Here is a 16,031-nt window from a genome sequence, read left to right as displayed (position 1 = left end):
CTCGTTGCGAGCCCGGCAGGTCCTGGCAGTTCCCATACACTACATACTTGCTGCGGTCTAAACGACCGCAGCGAGTATGTAATTATACCGCCCTTAACCCCTTCTGCTCCCCCGCTGTAAGCATACTTTACCTGTCCTTGCTGCACGGGTCCGGCGTCCTGCTCTTCCGCCCGGCCAATCAGTGTGTTGCCCAGCCGCAGCCACTGATTGGCCGGGCGGGAGAGCAGGACGCCGGACCCGTGCAGCAAGGACAGGTAAAGTATGCTTACAGCGGGGGAGCCGGGCGGGAGCAGAAGGGGTTAAGGGTGGCAGAATTACATACTCGCTGCGGTCGTTTAGACCGCAGCAAATATGTAGTGTATGGGAACTGCCAGGACCTGCCGGGCTCGCAGCGAGAATCTCGCTGCGAGCCCGCCCGTGTGAATATACCCTAATGGAGTGTTTCCTCGCCCGGCATGATGTTTCAATGTCAAGCCGGGAGCAAGGAAATTGGGGAGATTTATCGAACTTGGTGTAAAGTGAAACTGGCTCAGCTGCCCCTAGCAACCAATCAGATTCCACCTTTCATTTTCCAAAGAGTCTGTGAGGAAAGAAAAGTGGAATCTGATTGGTTGCTAGGGGCAACTGAGCCAGTTTCACTTTACACCATGTTTGATAAATCTCCCCCTATGGCACTGTAGTGGCAGAGCTGCATGGCGGTGTCACTACAGTCCTGCAGAGATACAAAGACATGCAAAAGGACGCTGGTTGACCTCAGGGAGATCAAACAATACACCGCAGAGACACCATCACGTTTCCCAACGTCAGTGTATTCTAGAACATTGCCCCCTGGAAAATCAAATATGCAAAAGAACACTGCAGAGACACCATCACATGTCTCGACGCCAGTGAACTCACACCAATGTGAGGAATCCCTCTAATGTTTCCAAACACTTCTCTTCAGTTCACGCTGGAGATGTGTCGGCTTTATCCATCACTGGCATTGAAAGGGTGTTCTGTCCTGATCGTGGAGGAGATAGAAGGCAAAAACTTCTTAACCGTGAAGGATATTGGATACTTATGGGGGCCACGCTGTTCCCGAGTGGATGAAATCATAGGCTAGACCTTTTACTGTATCATTAGTAATAATTTTACATCTTTGTATGTTTTTTGTATATATTTGTGTCTGTCTGTTTAAATTATTTATTAACCCTGATGAGGGAAGGTGTGTGAAGTTTATTATCTACATATGCCTTGTGTTGGCTCAGTGCACACTATCCATAATTAAAGGGATACTCCAGCGAAAATCTTTTTCTTACATATAAACTGGTTTCAGAAAGGTATATAGATTTGTAATTTACTTCTATTTAAAAATCTCAATTCTTCCCATACTTATTAGCTGCTGTATGTCCTGCAGGAAATGTTATTTTCATAGAGCTCTCTGCTGCCACCTCGGTCCATGTCAGGTACTGTCCAAAGCAGTAATAAATCCCCATAGAAAATCTCTCCTGCTCTGGACAGTTCCTGACCTGGACAAAGGTGACAGCAGAGAGCTGTATGAAAAATATATTTCCTGCAGGACATACAGCAGCTGATAAGTATGGGAAGACTTAAGATTTTTAAATAGAAGTAAAGTACAAATCTATATTTGATTTGAAAGAAAAAGATTTTCGCTGGACAACTCCTTTAAAGGTCGATAGGCCAGAAACCCGTCATGTTTTTGTATTTGGACTTTTTCTACGATTTTATGCAGCTAGGAATTAAAAAAAAGGGTTTTGTTTTTTTTAAGAGAGTGCCGACCTCCACAGATTGGTACATAACTTTGTGGGCAAAAATTCAGTATAACTTGTAACAAGTTAATTGAAATCCCTAATCATCTAGTGGTAAGGAGTCCGGTGGGCGGTGTCACTCCATGATAGGATCACTCACTGGACTCCTGAGCCTGGAAAGAATAGAAATTTCAATCAAAAATGACAGGTTACTGAATCTTTTCTCACAATGATATATATCAGCTCCTTCTGCTCTATAACGTGATGGTGAAGCTAAGGTAACATTTTCATGGTATCTGCAACTTCAAATCTGCACCATCAAATCTGCTGCAGATCCTGTACGTGTGAACGCACCCTAAGGATACTAGGAATCGTGTCCAAGTCCTGAGACCTGTAGTAATATAAATACATGTATATCCTATACAACCGACATGTCTACAGTAACACACCTAGTGGTTATATGTATAACTTGATTAAAACATACTAAACTTAAAGGGGTACTCCAGACGGGACCACTTTTTTCACAATGCCCAGGGAGGGTGTGGATGAATACAATAATGTCCACTTACCTCCAATGCCATATCATGTCTCAAGTCCTTTGTAAGACCAGGGGGCGACAGAATGTGGGTGCCAGCGTTGGAGACGGGGAGGTAAGTGGACATCACTGTTTTCACCCCCCCAGGCATTTTAAAAAAGGGGGGGTCGCAGATGAAAAATCCCTTAAAAAAAAAACAAAAACAAAAAAAAAACAAGTTTATTGCAAAACTCTTCTGATTTCTATAAAACTTTTTCAACAGCAACACTTTAACCCCTTAATGACCCATGATGTACCTGGTACCTCATGGAATCCCTAAGGGGGTACAGAGAGGGTGTTGGGGGGCATAACTTGCTTCTCTGGGGTCATGCAGGTGAGGTAAAATAACGTGCACCACTTTTCACATCACTTCACAGTCACTCTGGTGGTCACCCAGCTTTCCTGGACAGCAGCAGCAGGACGTGTCCCCTACACATTAGGTGTCCTCATCCATCCTGCTGCCTCCTGCCCATTGAGTTGCACTAGGCTTGGACTGAACCACTGCAGTGCACGGGGAGGACGCAGAGGCCATTCTGACATTCCTCTCCTCTGGACGCCACCAGCTTTGTTCGCGTGGCCCCTCCTCCTCCTGTAGCCGGTGACAGTGGCCGCGCTGCAGTGACGGGGAGCGGACGCTAGGTGGCAGCAGAAAGCCTCCAGCCCCCTTGGTTCAAAAACTGCAAACAAAAGAGAAGAAGAAAAGTACAAAGCTCAGAAGTGGAGAGTAATGCAGCCGGCAAGGAGCGGAGAGCTGCGGGAGCCGAGGCTGCAGGCTGCACCGTGATCCGGGCCCGGGAGGCACTCACAGCCGCTGCCCTCATGTGCCAGGGAGCCCTGCCAGCAGCCTGTGCCAGACCAGGGAGGGGTAAGAGACTGCACACAGGGGCATCTATACCGGGGCGAGGGGAGGGAACTCCAGGGACCATATGGCTGCAGGGCACCATGCCAGGACACCGATCACCAGACAGGTGAGGCTGCTGCTGTCACATATGGATGGCAAACATCTGCAGGACATCTCACCTGGGGATTATCTGCAGGACATCTCACCTGGGGATGAGCTGCAGATCTGTGCAATATGTTGGTGCTGTGTATGGGAACTTGTGTCAGCAGGGAAGAACTTTCTTACAAGGTGGGACGTGTTAGGTCAATGGGGGTCCGCAACCCAAACCCCTGACTAGGATGGGGGACTCCAGTTCCTTGTCCCAACCAGCTGGATCCCAGAATGGGGAACACTGGTTCCTTGTCCTGTCTAGCCGGATCATAAGCAGTAGAATGGGGGAATCTGTTTCCTTGTCCCATCCAGTTTGTTGTACTGTCCCCTTTAATCCCAGTGTTTTGTCCTATCCGGCCGGATCCCTATCACTAAATGGGGGACACCCGTGCCTTGTCCCATCCAGCCGGATCCCTATCACTAAATGGGGGACACCCGTGCCTTGTCCCATCCAGCCGGATCCCTATCACTAAATGGGGGGACACCCGTGCCTTGTCCCGTCCCACTGGATCCCTATCACTAAATGGGGGGACACCCGTGCCTTGTCCCGTCCCACTGGATCCCTATCACTAAATGGGGGGACACCCGTGCCTTGTCCCGTCCCACTGGATCCCTATCACTAAATGGGGGCACTGCTTCCTTGTCCCATCCAGCCGGATCCCTATCACTAAATGGGGGGGGACACCAGTGCCTTGTCCCATCCGGCCGGATCCCTATCACTAAATGGGGGACACTGCTTCCTTGTCCCATCCGGCCGGATCCCTATCACTAAATGGGGGACACCAGTGCCTTGTCCCATCCGGCCGGATCCCTATCACTAAATAGGGGGACACCAGTGCCTTGTCCCATCCGTCCGGATCCCTATCACTAAATGGGGGACACCAGTGCCTTGTCCCATCTGGACGGATCCCTATGACTAAATAGGGGGACCCCAGTGCCTTGTCCCATCTGGCTGGATCCCTATCACTAAATAGGGGGACCCCAGTGCCTTGTCCCATCTGGCTGGATATCTATCACTAAATAGGGGGACCCCAGTGCCTTGTCCCATCCGGCTGGATCCCTATCACTAAATAGGGGGACCCCAGTGCCTTGTCCCATCTGACTGGATCCCTATCACTAAATAGGGGGACCCCAGTGCCTTGTCCCATCTGGCTGGATATCTATCACTAAATGGGGGGACACCAGTGCCTTGTCCCATCCGGCCGGATCCCTATCACTAAATAGGGGGACCCCAGTGCCTTGTCCCATCTGGCTGGATATCTATCACTAAATAGGGGGACCCCAGTGCCTTGTCCTATCTGGCCGGATCCCTATCACTAATTCTGGTGAATTCATAGCAGTCAGACCCCCTCCAATCATGCAGTCATCATGTGGATTGCTGACTACCCCTTTAAGGTGAAACTCTGCGTTGTAACATTATACCGCGGAAATTCATTATATACAATTTCGTTATTTAAAGGGATTAAAAGTTAAAGATAGTGGATGATGGGGGTCCGACCGCTGGGACCTCCATCCATCATAAGAACAGAGGTTGTATGTCTCTGTGGGACTCATGAACATTGGCCAAGCACTGAGCTGCGCTGAAGCCCCATAGACAGTGAATGGAGCGGTGGCTGAGCATGCGATCACTCAGGGGACAATTGACCTCTGACCTCTGGAGTTGTAGTTTTGCAGCCACAGGGTGATCTGTGTCCACAATACATACCAGCAGCTCTGATCTCTCCTCTGGATCAGTGCTGGGACAATGTATCCGTCTGGAGTCCAGCCCAGCATTGTCTACTCTGGATACAATTGTTGCAAGTGTTAAAGGGGAGATCCCAAGACTGAATGTTACTCTCCATCCACAGGAGAGCTGATTCCGAGCTGATTGTGGGGGTCTGACTGCTGGGACCACCATTGATCACGAGAACGGACGTTAGTTGTCTCCTGGGTGAATTGAGCAATAGTGGGCATGCTCAGCCATGTTCAGAAGTGCTTTATGGAGCAGTGGCCGAGCATGCCCTCTCCCTTGGAGGACGATTGACCTCTGTTCTTTGTCAGCTAGTTATCTTGTGGATAAGTAATAACTATTCATCTTGGGATAACCCCTTTAAATTTTCAACTTATCTTACCTCTGGGAAAGCTGGGTTTTAAGGATTATGGCCACCAGTATAAATCTAACATGGGTTGTCACCCAGTATTTCCAGACAGATGGCAAATGTAATGTGTGATAGACAGCCCTATTATTAACCAACCATGACCATTTCCCTCCATATGATATTAGTGAATATTAGTGATTTGATATTAGTGATATATCAGTGATATTAGTGAATATTAGTGATGTAATATTAGTGATATTAGTGAATATTAGGGATTAGTGATATGATATTAGTGAACATTAGTGATATAATATTAGTGATATATCAGTGATATTAGGGAATATTAGTGATATGATATTAGTGATATTAGTGATGTAATATTAGTGATATTAGGGAATATTAGTGATTAGTGATATGATATTAGTGATATGATATCAGTGATATTAGTGATATTAGTGAATATTAGTGATATGATATCAGTGATATTAGTGAATATTAGTGATGTAATATTAGTGATATTAGTGAATATTAGTGATTAGTGATATGATATTATTGAACATTAGTGATATAATATTAGTGATATATCAGTGATATTAGTGAATATTAGTGATATGATATTAGTGATATTAGTGAATATTCGTGATATGATATCAGTAATATTAGTGAATATTAGTCATATTAGTGAGCAGGTTCTCCCCATGGTGTATCCGGCGGCCGCTCCCCGTCTCCGCTGTGTATGGTGTCTGTGTTGCTCTGTAACCTTTGTGCTGCTATTTGTCTTGTTACAGTCCTGTTGGATTTCTCAGGTTGTGGTGAAGGTTCGGGCTTTGCACGTGGGTGTGAGATTTGCACTAAGCCTTATAATATGTGTAAGAACAGGATGTGCTGGTGTAAGGGATCAGGCCACGACTGGACGAGTCCCGGGGGTCATGTAAGCCGTGCACCTACTACACATAGGCTGCCGCTCCTGACTACTGATGTATATGGAGGGTCTGACTACTGGAATGTGTGCAGTAATTTACCAGTATGTAGGATCCCTGGAGTGACGTGTATATAGTGTATTATATATCAATGGGTTATGTTGTGTATATATAGTATATTATATATGGTTGGTTTATATGACAGGTATATAGTGTATTATGTATGGCTGGGTTATGTGTCATATTTATGTATATATATATATATATATATATATATATATATGTATCGTGTTTTATATATGGCTGGGTTATGTGACATGTATATATAGTGTATTATATATGGCTGGGTTATGTGACATGTATATATATAGTGTATTATATATGGTTGGGTTATGTGACGTGTATATAGTGTATTATATATGGTTGGGTTATGTGACGTGTGTATAGTGTGTTAGATAAGGTACATGGTATGACATGTATAATATATAATTCGCCTAGATGAGATACGTGATACGTGATTAGATTATAGGTAATCAGATGATATGAGCCGATATACATGAGACATCTGGTATATGGGGTAATGATGATGTGAAATGATGTATGATATATAATCAGATGATGTTATATAGGATATTATACACCATGATACATACAGTATGATCACATGATATTGTAGGTGTAGGTGCATGCATAGTATGACATGTATTATATATAATGAAGTGATACAATACAGTAGATGTGATATCAGGTAATATGTATGATCAGACTATGGGGCTGGTATGTTATGTTATCAGATGGTTGAGACGTGTATGATATATGATAGGATATGTGTGATATATGACCAGATGATAGGATATGTATGATATATGACCAGATAATGTGCTATGTATGATATATGACCAAATGATGGGATATGTATAGGATACATATAATATATGACCAGATGATAGGATATGTATGATATATGACCAGATTATATGACATGTATGATATATGATAGGATATGTGTGATATATGACCAGATGGTATGACATGTATGATATATGAAAGGATATGTGTGATATATGACCAGATAATGTGCTATGTATGATATATGACCAGATGATGGGATATGTATAGGATACATATAATATATGACCAGATGATAGGATATGTATGATATATGACCAGATGATATGAGTGCACTGTCTATCCCGGCCTCTCCTGAACATTGGGAAGTGCTCTGCTGCCCCGCTGCTTATGACAACACTCATGACCTATGGCTGCCGCCCTTGTGTTCACTGTGCAGTTTTATGGCCCTATTCATCCCCTTAGGGAGGTTTTAGGACACGGCCATAAAGCTGTGGCTGTGTGTCCCTCCCTGTGTCACCCGCACATCTGTGCAACATTACAATCACAGCCCTTCATACCCATGTGCTAACACACCCATTATCTATAACCATGTACTACCGTACCCACCATCCATAACTATGCACTACCGTACCATCATCCCAGGCTCCAGCCTCTGGTGACTACACACATATGTGTCCTCTGAATACTGCTGTCTCATCGTAAGCTGGGGGGGGGACCCCGGAATGTATATCTGCCTATCATCCAGGGACACATCCTCCATATCATTGCAGAACTAATCAGATATGTCATTCTGGGAGGCCGGGGGAACGTCACGAGACACAAGACCATCATCCCTCATGTAACCAAATATTATATTCTTACATGGTAGATCACATCCTAGCAAAGCAGGGTGACAACCAACATGATACCAGACCATATCCCACACAGGTTTCACCTGATAAAAGATCACTGCATTCAGACAGGTGTATCCAGTCTAGACAATGCTCTGTGAGCTCTACAGCCTGGACTCCAGACTGATACATTGTACATAGCTAGTCCTGCTCTCAGCTGAGAAGTGATACAGTTGTATCCAGTCTAGACAATGCTCTGTAAGCTCTACAGCCTGGACTCCAGACTGATACATTGTACATAGCTAGTCCTGCTCTCAGCTGAGAAGTGATACAATTGTATCCAGTCTAGACAATGCTCTGTGAGCTCTACAGCCTGGACCCCAGACTGATACATTGTACATAGCTAGTCCTGCTCTCAGCTGAGAAGTGATACAGTTGTATCCAGTCTAGACAATGCTCTGTAAGCTCTACAGCCTGGACTCCAGACTGATACATTGTACATAGCTAGTCCTGCTCTCAGCTGAGAAGTGATACAATTGTATCCAGTCTAGACAATGCTCTGTGAGCTCTACAGCCTGGACTCCAGACTGATACATTGTACATAGCTAGTCCTGCTCTCAGCTGAGAAATGATACAGTTGTATCCAGTCTAGACAATGCTCTGTAAGCTCTACAGCCTGGACTCCAGACTGATACATTGTACATAGCTAGTCCTGCTCTCAGCTGAGAAGTGATACAATTGTATCCAGTCTAGACAATGCTCTGTGAGCTCTACAGCCTGGACTCCAGACTGATACATTGTACATAGCTAGTCCTGCTCTCAGCTGAGAAGTGATACAGTTGTATCCAGTCTAGACAATGCTCTGTGAGCTCTACAGCCTGGACTCCAGACTGATACATTGTACATAGATAGTCCTGCTCTCAGCTGAGAAGTGATACAGTTGTATCCAGTCTAGACAATGCTCTGTGAGCTCTACAGCCTGGACTCCAGACTGATACATTGTACATAGCTAGTGCTGCTCCCAGCTGAGAAGTCGATTCTAGACAATGCTCTGTGAGCTAAACACATCAGCAACTGCACAATTCCCTTCTCTACTTTACTGTATCAGTCTGGATACCGCAGAGCATTGTCTAGACTGACTACAGATTTATACCGCTTGCGCTGACAGCAAACACCTTCTTGAAAAAACGACGAGTAGCAAACGTAATGCCTATTAGAGAGCTGTAAACCCTTTTAGTTTATACAAAGTTGACACTTTAATTATATAAAGCCGGGAAGCTCCTTCAAGTTTGCCGCTGTCTGTATTATTCGGCCTCCGGTGAGGCATTAGTGCAGTGACATCAGCTATGGGGCCACGGATGTGGAAGGGAACATGTGGATCTTCATGGTGACCTCATTAAAATAAATTTGGATTATCCCGACCTCTCGTCCGCCTGCTGAGCTATTATAACCAGGCTTTATAATGCCATCTGTCCGCCGGCGATTATCAGCCGCTCCCAAACTGGAAACGAAACCTGGTAGACAGTGCAGGCGATGGTCATACCGTACAGCTGCAGCTTTTGTTTGTTACTAACCCTTATTCTATCCCTGATAATAATTCTGTATCCCTGACCTATCCCTAATCTTTACCCTAATCTTAACCCCTACCCCAAATGAACCAGGATTGGAACAACATGGCTTCTTCCACACAACACCACCCCTGCCCTCAGGCTGTGTTCGGTATTACAACTCAGCCCTTCTCGTTTTAGTAGAAATGAGCTGCAATACCGCACACGAACAGAGAACAAGTCTGTTTGTCAGTGTAAAAAAAGATCAAGCATGTTGCATTTCACTTATTGTTCCTTTTGTTCTCAGGGAGATAAGCTGCTGCTAGAGGAGTCTGGCTGGCAGTGGTTTACCTTTCTGTAATCGTTGAGCAGTCTTGTCTATGGCTTGGCCAATCATTCTTGTTGTTTCTCTTTCAACATGTTAAAAGACAACGATCAGCCAACATCGTTCATGTCCGCTGATTGTTGCCTTCTGTCACACAAAGCGATTATTGGCCGTAATGGATGATAATCAGCCAAATACGGCCAATAATCGCTTTGTGTAATAGGGCCTTATGCCCCTATTCCACTGGTCGTCAGAGGAGCAAACGAGCGCTCTCAGCGCTCGTTTGCTCCTCGTTCCCCGCTCGCTACCGCCGCTATTCAGCGCGGCTGCAGCGAGCTGGTGAGTGCGGGAGGGGCGTCGGGGAGCTGCGGGGGGGCTGCCCGGGGGATCGCTGATCGTCCGGGCAGCCCATAGGATAAAGCGGCATCTGCTGCCAACGCTCCTATTCAACGGAGCGACGGCAGCAGATCGCTGCTATATCAGTCGCTTGTTTTTCAACATGTTGAAAAACAAGCGACTGCAACGATCAGCCGACATGAACGATGTCGGCTGATCGTTGCACTCTATTCCACCGGACGATTATCGTCCGTAGCGGCCGATATCGGCCGAATACGAACGATAATCGTTCCGTGGAATAGGGCCTTTAAGAAGGGGCCAGACTCCTCCAAAGGCAAAAAGATCAGGCAGCTGACATCAGGCAAAAGCACAAAAGAATCAGGCATTTAAAAATGCCCAATCCTTCTTTCCCGTGACGTTATCTGCCGCGGAGGGTCGGGAGGGCTCTTTTTACATTAGATAGTTTGTCTGTCCTGGTTCACTTTTTACTAATGTGTATAATATTTCCTATGGATTTGAAACTAATTTAAAGGGGTATTCTGTGTTGTTTTTTTTTTTTTTAATTTATGGAGTCTTACTAAGATAGAACAAAAAGCTCACCTCCCCTCAGTCCCCTGCTGATACCCCAAAGCTCCTGTTCAACTTTTTTTGGTTCCCTACCATTCGTCTCTTCTTCCTGCTCTGTGGAGCACCTGCCTGCTCAGCCAATCACTGGCTGAGACGGGACACCACTGCAACCAGTGATTGGCTGAGCAGACAGGTCCTGTTCCATACTTTCATCTTGGAAGAAGAGAGAAGCAGCTGAAGGAGCTGTGGGGGAATGGGGGTAGGTAAGTATAGTTTTTTTTTCTATTTTTTTTTTTCTATGGCTTCAGGAATATATATATTTTTTGTAGAATCCGGATAACCCCTTTAACAATGAGACTTCAGACACTGAGCTTAGTACATGAAAGCCGTGTAGGGACGACAACGCCCTGCAGGAGACTTAAATCTTAAATGTGTGAATCCGGCTGAAGGAGACAATGGCCAGGACGGGAGACAAATCCCCGGATTACAGGTTAATGAGATAATTTGCCGACTCTTGTTCAAAAGCCATTAGAGATAACCTGGATTATTCCGGGGGCAGCTCTCTGTTTACGCTATGTAAACTACTGTAGATTATAACCTTTATTACAGGCTAGTTCTGAGATTTACAGCGCGGCTCCTGCTGAGCGTCATTGTTCTCTATGGTTATCAATAGGATGCATGACAAATGTTCTGACAAATGTTAACGCAGATACTTTAGCATTTTTGCCGGCTTTGTCATTGATCATATATAGACACTAAATGTGCTGCCATATTGGTCTGAGGCCACACTGTGACTGCACGCATTTAAATAAAAACGATACCGCTTATAATGCAAAATCCAAACCAGAAAATGACGGTGCTATATGAAGACACTATATGGCGGTATATGATCTGGTCACAGCTCTCTTCCTTCGGAGACTTCTCATAACTGAGGAGTTTTGGCTTATTTCACATCCTATTTATTTCAAAGAGAGATGTGAAACTTTTCTCGTACACGACACAATGCGGCATGCACTTACCGATAGGAACAATGGAGGCCTGGTTACCTTAAAGTGGGATCTCCAGTCTTCCAGTACTTATCAGCTACTGGATGTCCTGCAGGAAGTGGTGTATTGTTTCCAGTCTGACACAGTGCTCTCTGCTGCCACCTCTGTCCATGTCAGGAAATGTCCAGAGCAGGAGAGGTTTTCTATGGGGATTTGCTACTGCTCTGGGCAGCAGAGAGAGCTGTCAGGGTAGGTTCACACTGAGGAATAGGTGAGGAATTGAAGAGGAATCCCCTCGTATTTCAGCTTTCCTCCCGGAAAATATGTACAGAGCTATGTCCCAATGTGTTCAATGGGATTTCTGCTCTGTTGTTTACATTGCAGAATTTCCAAGCAGAATTTTGTGCCGCTGATCTGCTTTCTGCCTAAAAGCTCTCCGCTGCGGAATCCCGCCATGTCCTGCGTTGAGTGAATGAGAGGGCGCACGCTCCTCCGCTTAAAGAAGCAACATGTCATTCTGCCATTCTTGCTCAGTGTGAACGGGGCCAAAAAATTGACATGTCAATTCTTTGGGCGGATTCTGCTAGAGGAATCCTATAGAAGTCATTGGGGGCTTAAATTCTGCTTGAATTCCGCTCCTATTCTGCCAGAGCTTAATAGACGAGAAATTTCAAGCAGAAAACTTTCCTCCACAATTCCTTCGAGAATTCCTCAGCGTGAACCTATCCTCAGACTGTAAAGAGCACACCACTTCTTGCAGGACATACTGCAGCTGATAAGTACTGGAAGACTGGAGATTTTTTAAAAAGGAGTAAATTACAAATCTATATAACTTTCTGACACCAGTTCATTTGAAAGAAAAAATATTTCCTTTTAAGAAATGGCGATTCGAAAGCTGCTTATAGATGTCATCCTGTGCACGTCATCCCTGCTGCGTCTCCCCAGCCGGTTCCTATTTCGGTGATACATGAGGAAACACATGACATATGGCATTTTTCTTTAATGACATCTGAGAAAACTAGCTGACATCTGTATTGATGGCGGCATCTGGGAGTCAAAGGCTATCGGCGCAGGGCTCTGGCTTATTGGGGATATGTCATGCAGGAAATGTACGACTCCTATACATGTGCTGCGGACATATGGGAACAATCCTGCCTCTGTCTACCAAGTCATTTCTTTTCGGTCCTTTTTTGCTCCTGTGATTGGTGTAAATGGGAAGGGCTCCTGGGTTACAGGAATGGCTTGGCGTTGGCGTGTCACACTGTTCATTGGGTGGATGACTCACTGGAGCCTCTCCGCCTCGGTTCCTGCGGTGGTCACTAAGCTGCTCATACTTCTTACTAATTTTTCTGGAACCGTATTCAGGACGCTTCTCTAAAGATTTGTACAATAACTATATTACTTCTATCTCAAGTATTCCAGTATTTATCAGCTGCTGTATGTCCTCCAGTCTGACGCAGTGCACTCTGCTGCCACCTCTCCACAGCTCTGGACAGTTCCTGACATAGACAGAGGTGGCAGCAGAGAGCACTGTGTCTGACTGAAAATAATACACCACTTCCTGCAGGACATACAGCAGCTGATAAGTAGTGGAAGACTGGAGATTTTTTAAAAGAAGTAAATTACAAAATCTATATAACTTTTTGACACCAGTTGATTGTAAACTATTTTTTTTTCACTGTAGGTCGCCTTTAAGGCCATGTTCCCTCATTTACAATCCAAACCAGTAGCCTTATGATGATGATGGGAGTAATTGGCAACATTGTGTGACTATTGGGGATCGCATGGGGGCGTGGCTTCTGACCGCAAATGCACACCTGGCTCAGCTGAACCAGGTGTGCATGTGTATGGGAAGGATGAATGAGTGTATGGGCCACCATATACTGTACATGAGAGTGGATATGTATCTGATTGGACTACAGTAGGGATGGGGAACCTTCAGCCCTCCAGCTGTTTCAAAACTACAACTCCCATCATGCCTAGACAGCCTTCGGCTGTCCAGGCATGATGGGAATTGTAGTTTTGCAACAGCTGGAGGGCCAAAGGTTCCCCATCCCTGACCTCTGCTGTCTTCAGAACGTCTATAGACAAGTAATGGGGTGTCAGTCAAGCATGTGCACTTACCTGGGAGCTTTAGGGCCCTATTCCACTGGACGATTATCGTTCAGATTATCGTTAAATCATTCGAATCTAAACGATAATCGTTCGGTTGAAATGCAGTTAACGATTAACGACCAAACGAGAAATCTTTGATCGCTTTATAAGACCTGGACCTGTTTTTATCGTTGCTCGTTCGCAAATCGTTCGCATTGAATAAGAAATCGTTCGGTCGTTCGCAATAGATACAAACGCAATAGCGAAGAAATAGTGAAGAAAAAACGATCGCAATTACGATCATAAGTAACGATTATCGTTCCATGGAAATGAGTGGACGTTTTCAGGTCTTTCGCAATAGCGGTTGTTTAAGATCTTTAATTGTTAACGATTATGCACACGATAATCGTCCGGTGGAATAGGGCCCTTAGGCTCATGTTCTCAAAACTGTGGGGGTCCCTGCAAACAGACACTTGGGTAAGGTTCATGGTCATCTGGCATCCCACAATGCACTGCTCCCTGGTCTCAGGATACCAGCAGACTTGTAGAGAATAGTAATTCCCTCTCAATCAGATAGAGGAGCCTGAGTATTTACACAGCATTGTATGCAGAATGTGAACTCTGCTCTACAGAGGCGTTCAGGATTATATACACAGGCCCCCGGAGACTTTATTGTCCCGATAACTTGTGTTTAGTGAAAAAATAAACTTGAGGTTTTGTCCAGGAGATCAGAAGATATACATTAGCCTTATCTGTAGCTTCCTGCAAAACATTGGATTTCCCTTCAGCCGGGATCGAAAGCAGATGGGCTCCGATATCTGCCAACAATGAATCCCCTTCTCCTCTTGCCATTCTGGAATCTGGGAAAGTTGGGTGACCACACCTGTCTTAGCAGCCAAATTGCTGTTTTTTATACAGTGATCCTTCCTCCTGTCATACATCTTAGACATTCAGGAGTCTGGGAAAGTTGGGTGACAACACCTCTTGGAGCTGTAATTGCAAAATTTAGAGGAGTCCTGAAAAAGTTGGGCGATCACCCCCTCTGTTAGTTGCAATGTCTTTTGGTTTACACATTGAAACTTCCTCCTCTCCTATATTGATTCCTGTTTGTGCAGCTTTGCCATTTAGGAGTCTGGAAAAGTTGTTTGCAACGCCTGTGGAAGCGGCAGTGAATGCAGCCATATTGTGTAACTATACCTCCCACTGTTTGCCACGCAGATGTCTTAAAATGTTCGGGGACCACCATTCTGTTAGTTCTTATGGCAGTCATATTGGTTGTCACCCAGCTTTCCTAGGTACAATAAGCTCAGTGGTGGCAGAAAAAGTCTCATTGGATATTCCTGGTGCATCCCTGGCAATTTGCCACAGAGTTTTTATATTTGTGATGGACTTGGTGTGGGGTGGCTGACACCTGAGGACACTAGATGTAGTCCACTCACCACTTCATCTGCCGCTCCCAAGGGAATGTGATATTTCTGATATTACGGCCTCCTCCTCTCTTACATTGGCCGGCAGATATCTGATACGCCGTCGCGTTTCTTTGTTCAGATTCCAGTCATTGTCACTTGTTTCCTTTAGAGAGGGCGCTATCATCCAAAATACGATTATTACAAAATTTATGAGGTGTTGTATCTCAGCAGATTAGTTAAAGGGGGTCTCCATTTTAGAGCTGGCCTAGATTTATTAAAGGGGTTATCCAGCGCTACAAAAACATGGCCACTTTTCCCCCTACTGTTGTCTCCAGTTCAGGTGCGGTTTGCAATTAAGCTCCATTTACTTCAATGGAACTGAGTTTCAAAACCTGCACCCAAACTGGAGACAACAGTAGGGGGAAAGTGCCCATGTTTTTGTTGCACTGGATTAACCCTTTAAATGTGTTATCCAGGGTTAGAAAAACTGTGCCACTGTTATCCTCAGTTTGTGACGGACGGGTTTTTGCAGATGTGTGCATTAGACCTAAAGTGTTTGGTTTGCATACAGCACCACCACAGGGGAAATGAAGTATTAAAAAGAAAAAGTGCTCATTCAAATTATTGTGTAATACAGGACAGGATGCATCCTCCAGAGATAGAGCCGCTCCTATAGGAGGATCCTCAGCAGAGAACACCTCTTGGAAAGATGGCTTCCTTCCCCCCTCCGGCCTGTTGCGGCCAACGAAAACCGCCAAAGGGTGGGAATTACAC

General features: G+C 45.2%; 2 protein-coding genes across 3 annotated transcripts in view; one reads left to right on the top strand and one right to left on the bottom strand.

Moving 5' to 3' along the window:
- The window catches only part of C1QTNF3 (C1q and TNF related 3), a 129,231-nt gene extending 126,480 nt beyond the window's left edge, over nt 1-2,751 (bottom strand). Inside the window, exons 1-2 of the mRNA XM_069964777.1 lie at nt 2,580-2,751; nt 2,318-2,467 (exon numbers count right to left, since the gene is read on the bottom strand). Of these exons, the coding sequence (XP_069820878.1) occupies nt 2,318-2,467; nt 2,580-2,591 (162 nt within the window). The 5' untranslated portion in view covers nt 2,592-2,751. The remainder of the gene's footprint in view (nt 1-2,317; nt 2,468-2,579) is intronic.
- Nucleotides 2,752-3,008: 257 nt separating this feature from the next.
- RAI14 (retinoic acid induced 14) overlaps nt 3,009-16,031 on the top strand; it is a 96,177-nt gene continuing 83,154 nt past the window's right edge. For both annotated transcript variants that reach the window (XM_069963129.1, XM_069963128.1), the window contains exon 1: nt 3,009-3,187. The gene's annotated coding sequence lies outside the window, so the exon portion shown is untranslated. The remainder of the gene's footprint in view (nt 3,188-16,031) is intronic.

The sequence above is a fragment of the Dendropsophus ebraccatus genome, chromosome 3, assembly GCF_027789765.1.
Source record: "Dendropsophus ebraccatus isolate aDenEbr1 chromosome 3, aDenEbr1.pat, whole genome shotgun sequence".
Classification (NCBI taxonomy): domain Eukaryota; kingdom Metazoa; phylum Chordata; class Amphibia; order Anura; family Hylidae; genus Dendropsophus; species Dendropsophus ebraccatus.
Note: the sequence above shows the minus strand (reverse complement) of the source record. Positions and strands in the feature narration are given on the sequence as shown.